The following is an 8640-nucleotide window of genomic DNA, read 5'->3' as shown; positions in this document are numbered from 1 at the left end:
ACACAAAAACACTGAGACACACAAAAACTCAGACACACACATACAAAATATGTAAACTGCACTGCATTAATTAGGAAGCTCATGCCTAGAGCTGCTCCCTGGCTCAGCAGAACATCAAATAAAAGATAAACAGAGCACTCTAAAATAAATCACTGAAGAAAAGGTTTAGGCACGCAAACTATGAAAATTCTGCTCTCTGACTCTGTTCCAAGTCTGTCAGTGCACAGCCCTGGGCCGCATGTCACTGAGCAGTGAGCACAGATAAACAGGCAGGTTTAGGCTAGCAGCGCAACTTTGCAAGCCCCACAGCACACCCACAACATTCATAGTGAAATTGGGCAGGGGAGGAGCAAAGTACAAACAAGCAAAAGCAGCCGGGAAAACTATTTGTTGAAATTGCAGCACTGGCTCAAGGGGCAAAAAAATTGTGTGTCTACAACTTCCCCAGTCCCACTAATGTTCACAAATGCCAGCCTCTAATAAAATAATCTATGCATCTCAACATTGTATTTCTTTGAATTTCAATAAAATTAAAAAAAAAAAAAAAAAAAAAATTTTTTTTTTTTTTTTTTTTTTTTTGGTGTCACCCCCTGGAGGGTGTCACCCGGGTGCGGCCCGCCCCCCCCCGCCCCCCCCCTAGTGACGCCACTGCTTCTTCCTTTATACCTTATTATCTACCCTTTGTGCTATGCTTCTTACTTTATACCTTATTATCTACCCTTTGTGCTATGCTTCTTACTTTATACCTTATTATCTACTGTTTGTGCTATGCTTCTTACTTTATACCTTATCCTCTACCCTTTGTGCTATGCTTCTTCCTTTATACCTTATTATCTACTCTTTGTGCTATGCTTCTTACTTTATACCTTATTATCTACTCTTTGTGCTATGCTTCTTCCTTTATACCTTATTATCTACTGTTTGTGCTATGCTTCTTCCTTTATACCTTATTATCTACTCTTTGTGCTATGCTTCTTACTTTATACCTTATTATCTACTGTTTGTGCTATGCTTCTTCCTTTATACCTTATTATCTACTCTTTGTGCTATGCTTCTTACTTTATACCTTATTATCTACTGTTTGTGCTATGCTTCTTCCTTTATACCTTATTATCTACTGTTTGTGCTATGCTTCTTCCTTTATACCTTATTATCTACTCTTTGTGCTATGCTTCTTCCTTTATACCTTATTATCTACCCTTTGTGCTATGCTTCTTCCTTTATACCTTATTATCTACCCTTTGTGCTATGCTTCTTCCTTTATACCTTATTATCTACTCTTTGTGCTATGCTTCTTTTTTATACCTTATTATCTACTCTTTGTGCTATGCTTTTTCCTTTATACCTTATTATCTACTCTTTATGCTATGCTTCTTCCTTTATACCTTATTATCTACCCTTTGTGCTATGCTTCTTCCTTTATACCTTATTATCTACCCTTTGTGCTATGCTTCTTCCTTTATACCTTATTATCTACCCTTTGTGCTATGCTTCTTCCTTTATACCTTATTATCTACCCTTTGTGCTATGCTTCTTCCTTTATACCTTATTATCTACTCTTTGTGCTATGCTTCTTCCTTTATACCTTATTATCTACTGTTTGTGCTATGCTTCTTCCTTTATACCTTATTATCTACCCTTTGTGCTATGCTTCTTCCTTTATACCTTATTCACTACTCTTTGTGCTATGCTTCTTCCTTTATACCTTATTATCTACTGTTTGTGCTATGCTTCTTCCTTTATGACTCATTTTGTGCCTTTTCTTTGATGTCATATTCTTTAACATATGTGCCATTGTCCCTTCACCTTCTGCTATCTTTTCTACCCATTGTGTCATGATCTATTTATTTTTGCCTCATTCTCTACACTTGATGCCAAGCTTATTTAATTGTGTGCCATGTCCTCTACCCTCTGTGCCCTGTTCTCTTTGATATCATGTTCTCTACCTTTTGTGAAATTGTACCTTTTGTGTGTGCTTTTGTTGCTCTCTCTTTTTAATGCTCATCTGTTCAGCTGTGTTGCAACCTTTCCCTTTTATTCAAGCACTCCCTCCTTTTCCTGAGCTCCCATCCCTCCCTATCAACTTATCTGTTTCTGCCAGGGCCACCATTAGCATTTGTAGGCTTGGGTAAATTGTGTGTGTGTGGGGGGGGGGGGGGGCAACCCACCTTATACCCCTCTCCTGTATGCCCTGCCCCTGAAGAGCCCACCCCTGTCCCAACAGTAAGTGTGTGCTATATAAAGAATAACACTATATATTACACCTCCTGATACCATAAACATGTTTTCATAAACTAAATACAGAATGTAATTGCACCTTCTCATACCTTCATTCACCCCTGATAGTGCAAGGCCCACCAAAGCGCGTGGCCCACTGTGGGTTCTCCTGTTGACCTGCGCAAAAGGCAAGTCTGCTTTGTACCATCATCTCATCCCTTGGTATCATGCAACTCTTTACACAAGCCTTCATTATATTGTAGTTTTCTCTACCTTGTGTGCCATGTTGTCTCCTATGTGAGCCAAGTTTCATTAGTGTTCAATAATCTCAACTGTACTTTTTGAGATGCCATTTACCATTCCTGTTCCATTCAATACCACTTTAGTGTCATTACATTTCCCATTTGCAGTTCACTTGTTCCCCTTTGTGCAATGATGCCCACCCCTGTTTTCTACCACTTCTGGCATTTATGCTATTTCTCCATTTGCCATTTTAATTAGATCGTTCTCCCATGTGCCTTCACCAAAATACACCCTGTGATTTTTTTTTTAAAATATCTTAAGACACTGAATTATAATTTTAAATGCATTTAAAAATTTATTGAATACAATTGAGCATATTATAGAATATAAAGTACATAGTACTGAACAGTCATAGAGACCAATACATTTTCAGCTTTAAAAACTGAAGAAGACTTTATATATTTATACATTTGTAGTGAAAGTTTAACCTAAAAAACAAATATAAATATATTAATAAGAAAAACAATGCTTTGAACTGAAATTTAAATACACATTTAGAAAACAAAATAGGCTTTGCAGAAATATATACATTACTTATTATGGCATGTATTTTATAAAGATATCACACATGGCATGTATTTTATAAAGATCTCACACATGGCATGTATTTTATAAAGATATCACACATGGCATGTATTTTATAAAGATCTCACACATGGCATGTATTTTATAAAGATCTCACACATGGCATGTGTTATCAGCAGCTTTTACTCTGTACCATGGAGAAGAAAAAATTGCAGAAAGAACTCCATGAATCTCCACAATATTCTAAGGCTGCTCTTTTATTTTCAGCAACATCAGGATCCTCTTTGCACTCTGTAGTGGTTTTATCTGCGTTGACATTGGGCGTTGGCTTTAACTCTCCATGGTTACGTCCTGTATCCTCTGATGCCGACTGGCCAGAGCTGATGAGACTCAAGTGAGCATCTGGTGGTCCTTTTCTACACTCTTTTGATTTCAGAATAGCTTTGGGATCTTGACAAATGTTTTTCTGCTTCCTTAAAGCTCTAGTAATTTGTTTCCAATAGTTCTTTTGGTTTTCTGTATATTTAGCACAGGATGCTGGGTTTCCACCAAATGTGCAGGAAATTTTAGACTCTCCCTTAGTACACTCTACATTTAAAATCACAGTCTCTGTTTGGGTCACTGACCAAATGCACTCTGACTTGTCCTTGGTTGCAAATTTGCCTTGAAGTGAGCTTTTCCCTCCTTTAGGTTTATTTTCCTTTTCTTTTGGGTTTGCAGCAGCTTGTTTCTTTTCTCCTTTAGCTGCACCCCTCTGTTTTGTGTTTCCAGCTCCCTCTTTGTCTTTTTTTCCTTCCCTTTGATTGTTACATTCCACCAAAAGCATGTGGGATGCCAAAAGAATCAGGACGCTTACAAACATAACATTTTTAAACTTCATGATTTTGCTTTGTTAGTGTTTCCTTTTCTGTAATAAAAATAAAAGAATTATCAATGATTTAATACATATTATTTTTAGTTCTCTGACATACACACACATAAACACACCTCTTTATTCTATTTGGCATTGCTAGTGGTACTTATGAAATGTTTGTTAGTATTTGTTGTATAGTGGTCAACAACAAAAAAATGTATGCATAAAAAGCAGCAACAACAAAAAAAATGCATTTATTAAATGGACAGTCTAGGCCAAAATAAACTTTCATGATTCAGATAGAGCATGTAATTTTAAACAATTTTCCAATTTACTTTTATCACCAATTTTGCTTTGTTCTCTTGGTATTCTTAGTTGAAAGCTTAACCTAGGAGGTTCATATGCTAATTTCTTAGACCTTGAAGCCCACCTCTTTCAGAATGCATTTTAACAGTTTTTCACCACTAGAGGGTGTTAGTTCACATATTTCATATAGATAACACTGTGCTCGTGCACGTGAAGTAATCTGGGAGCAGGCACTGATTGGCTAGAATGCAAGTCTGTCAAAGGAACTGAAAAAAGGGGCAGATTGCAGAGGCTTAGATACAAGATAATCACAGAGGTTAAAAGTATTATTATAACTGTGTTGGTTATGTAAAACTGGGAAATGGGTAATAAAGGGATTATCTATCTTTTAAAACAATAAAAATTCTGGTGTAGACTGTCCCTTTAATGACTAGTTTTATAACATTGATCTGCTGAATGTAAAACATTTCCCTTAAAAATCTAAATAAATCTAAATATATATACACTGGATAGATAGATAGATAGATATATAGATAGATAGATATAGACAGACAGATTTTAGTGCAATGACTCAAATGCTAAAATAACAAAATAACAATAGTGTAGCAGTAATATGAATATAATAATATTGCATACAGATTTCAACCAATATGGTAAAGATACCAGACAACATTTGCTAGCAATGCTAAAACCAATAAATGTTAGACAGATATAGATAGAGATAGATAGATAGATAGATAGATAGATAGAGAGATGGAAGTATAGATAGATGATAGATAGATAGATAGATAGATAGATAGATACAGAGATAGATAGATAGATAGATAGATAGAGAAATAGTTGATGAGCACCACTAGCAAGTGCAACATTAAAAGTTAAAACAGCTAATAGGTAGTTACAATAGGGATACAGAGATAAAACATGAATAAATAAGTCATTTAGTAAAACTAAACATACATACCTTGTAGCTTGGGATACTATGTATTATGCCTGCTAATGTTGTCTCCTACTCTACAACATGTGTTACTACTCGCCCGGTACAGACGTATTTATAAACTGTAAAGGACACACCTTCGTAAGATCTTAAAGATTATCCATAAAATGTGACTCAGTCCTCCTGACACGCCTCCCTGGAAACAAGCCAGGTCTCTTTTAAACCATTATAATAGCCTAATTCTCTCTGTTAAGTAACTTGTTTGATGTTCCACATGACATACATTTCCTGTTTTTCTATTGTCAGTTTTGTAGTATTTTTTTTTTAAGTTTTACGGAATAAACTAGAATTCTACATCCAACATAAATATCTAATCCATGCAAAAGAGATATTTATATACTTGTTTTTAAAGCAAATGCTATGCATGTTTGTGTACATTTATAAATGCAATCTTTGTTCTAGTTAATAATTATCTTCCTAATGATTAAATAATACTATTATACTGTAATATTTCTATTCAGGGCGCCACACCCTTCCTTCTAAAGTTTTCCAGCATCCCCAGAAAAGAAGAATACCTAACAAATCTCACACCTGATGGTGCATTGCTGCTAACAGGCCTGCCCTTTGGGCGCGGCAAGAGGGGATCCCACCACAGTCTCTGCACTTAGTGTAACCAGGAATGAGGATATAAGAAGGTGCAATATACATCCTGTATTTAGATTATAAAGAAGTGTTTATTGTATCAAGAGATGTATACTATAGTGTTATTCATTATATAGAAGACACTGAATGTTGGGACAAGGGTAAAGAGCATACAGGGGGAGGGGAGTATGGGGGGATAGGTTGAGGGGCCCATGGTTCTGCAAATGCTAAGAGTGGCCCTGGGTGATAATCTGTCCAGAGATCTATTCAATGACAGCATATTTAGTATAACTTTTCTAAATCTCACTGGAACACAGAACATTCTGGGTAAAAAGCAACATATACTGTATTTGCATCAAAAAAGTTCATCCAAATGGTAGCAAAATCCTGAAGTAGCAAACTTTATATGATAATTGATGTGTGCTCATAATTATTACATTAAAGTGAATGTCAATGTTGATGAATCAGTGCCCGTTTTTTAATAATCCTATTAAAAACAGGGGCAACTTCATTCATCAAATTTCACTGGTTTTGTTAAAATACTTACCTTTTCTTCGTGAAAGCCGCTCCAGCACTTTCCCTGCCCGTCGCAAGTCTCTTCCTATGTCAGAAATGATGATCCTGGCCTTTTTCCAATCACAGCGTCTCTTTAGGCAATGATTCCCCCGGCGGGAGGGGGGAGCCGTGAATGGAGGATGCCGGAATCTTCATTGCTGACATATGTAGAGGCTTGCGACAGGAGGGGGGAGCTCTGGAGCGGCTTTCAAGAAGAAAAGGTAAGTATTTTAACAAAACCAGTGAAATGTAAAGTTTGATGAATGAAAGTGCCCCTGTTTTTAATAGGATTATTAAAAACCAGGCACTGGTTTATCAAAATTTACATTCACTTTAAAGGGAAAGAAAAGTCAAATTTGAAATGCACATTTGTGCATTTCAGTTTTAAATAGAAGCATTTTGCAATATTCTTCTATCATAAAAATGCTTCTAGTAAAATATATAACTGTTTTTCAGTGGCATACGCACATATCCTGTGAGGTTCTTGCACCAGTATTAAAAGGGCACACCTTTTCAGAGAGTCTGCAGAGGTGTATATGACACAAATAAAGTCTTTACTGACACAATACACACTACTGCCAGCTATCTTGGCAGGAATAATGTTGAATAGTGGCGCATGGGTCCACACAGCATATGTGCATATGCCTCTAAAAACACAGTAATATCATTTAGTAGAAGCATTTTTTCTAATGGAAGTATATTGCAAACATTCTCCTGTTTAAAATTGAAATGCACCCATTTACACTTCAGTTTTGACCTTTCTATGCCTCTAACCACTTAGATGGGCATGACAAGTCATCCTCATCATGCACATATCTCCCGCAGTGTTGATGACGAACACAGGTTTGTCCTCCAGGGAGTCTTCCTGACCTGGATCCTGAAAATCCCCGCACTGGAATTATGAAAAGGAGACTACAGCTCCTTTTCACATCAATGTCTCTTCTCTGTAAGCTTTCACCCGTGGTGATGTCATAAGTAGGTGGGGCAAACTGCCGAAGCTGGTAGCGAGACGAGGGGAAGACGTCTTTGGATGCTTGTATCTCCACCCCAGGCAACTTACTAGGACAAGCCCCTGAAAGTTGCAGGTGAAAGCCATAAATACAGTGATTACCTGCAGCAGCATTGAAAATGCTGTTTAAACCAAGGGTGAGGGGTCATTATAATGGAGCCCCCATTTCCCCTAATGTTTAAGATAGGGGGCAAGTGACCCCTCATTTGAAAGAGATACAAGAAGAGAAGAAATCTGTCAGTAACGAACAGCAGCTCAGTGACTTATTCTATGGCCTGGTTAACACATGGGAGTAGCTTATTTAAGCGCAATTTTGTGCTTTTCACAGAGGAGCTTTACTGAAGTTTGCTTCCACCTAACAAGGTCAGTCTAGCCCCAAAATACCAGGCATTTGAACAAGGGAAATGGCAACCCAAGATGATCATTTTTTTGTTTGTTTTAAAATACACAGAGAACGAAAACAAAACTAAATAACTTCTCTATATACTCAAAAAACATGAAATGGCTCATTAACATCATTCACACAATCTAGAGGAAAAACAAAGTAATGACTATTGTTACCACTAAAAAAAAAAAACTATACACTGCACCTTAAACTAAACAAACACTAATCTTCACCAAGCCCACTAATCCCTGACTAAACTATATCTGACGATAACTCTGACCTTTCAGCTAAGTCCCTCTATACTGACCCTATAGAAAGAAAAGGAGGGTGAAAAAAATGAATATACTAATAACATAACAATAAACAAAACCAAAGTATTAACAGTGCCCCTAATAAAACAAAACTATTTATACCAGTCCTTCATTTTTTAGTCCTCCAGATTCCATCAGAGTCTTACGTTCCTAGTCTTTTCCTGTCAAGGTAAAAATAAAAAAAGAGCCTTCCACAGATCAACCTAACACACCCTGCCGCATCAATCACATCCTTTCTGAATACTAAAATATTCCTAACCTCCCACAAGCTTTCCTTTACACAACATGCCAACAACCATAACACTCTTGCCTTAACTTTATCCACTCCACATAAACTATACATCATCATATCAAATGTCACCAACTGTCCGCTTTTTGTGTTGGAGCTCTGCAGCTTTAATTGGAACACAGCACAGGACTTAAAGGGACATGAAGCCCAACATTTTTCTTTTATGATTCAGATAGAGAATACAATTTTAAACAACTTTCTAATTTACTTCTATTATCTAATCTGTTTTATTCTCTTTGTATCATTTGTTGAAGGAGTAGCAATGCACTACTGGTTTCTAACTGAACACATGGGTGAGCCATGACAATCAG

General features: G+C 36.7%; 1 protein-coding gene across 1 annotated transcript; it reads right to left on the bottom strand.

Annotated features, from left to right (window-relative positions):
* Window positions 1–2789: 2789 nt before the first annotated feature.
* Window positions 2790–5269, bottom strand: FGFBP1 (fibroblast growth factor binding protein 1). The gene is made up of 2 exons (XM_053700891.1): window positions 5166–5269; window positions 2790–3952 (listed from the first exon to the last, which is right to left on the bottom strand). Exon 2 carries the CDS (start codon window positions 3923–3925, stop codon window positions 3218–3220), a length of 708 nt encoding a protein of 235 aa, XP_053556866.1. The 5' UTR covers window positions 3926–3952; window positions 5166–5269; the 3' UTR covers window positions 2790–3217.
* Between the last annotated feature and the right edge of the window lie 3371 nt (window positions 5270–8640).

This window comes from Bombina bombina, chromosome 2 (genome assembly GCF_027579735.1).
Source record: "Bombina bombina isolate aBomBom1 chromosome 2, aBomBom1.pri, whole genome shotgun sequence".
In the NCBI taxonomy this organism is placed as follows: Eukaryota; Metazoa; Chordata; class Amphibia; order Anura; family Bombinatoridae; genus Bombina; species Bombina bombina.
The sequence above is the reverse complement of the archived record's forward strand: the minus strand, read 5'-3'. Positions and strand labels throughout refer to the sequence as shown.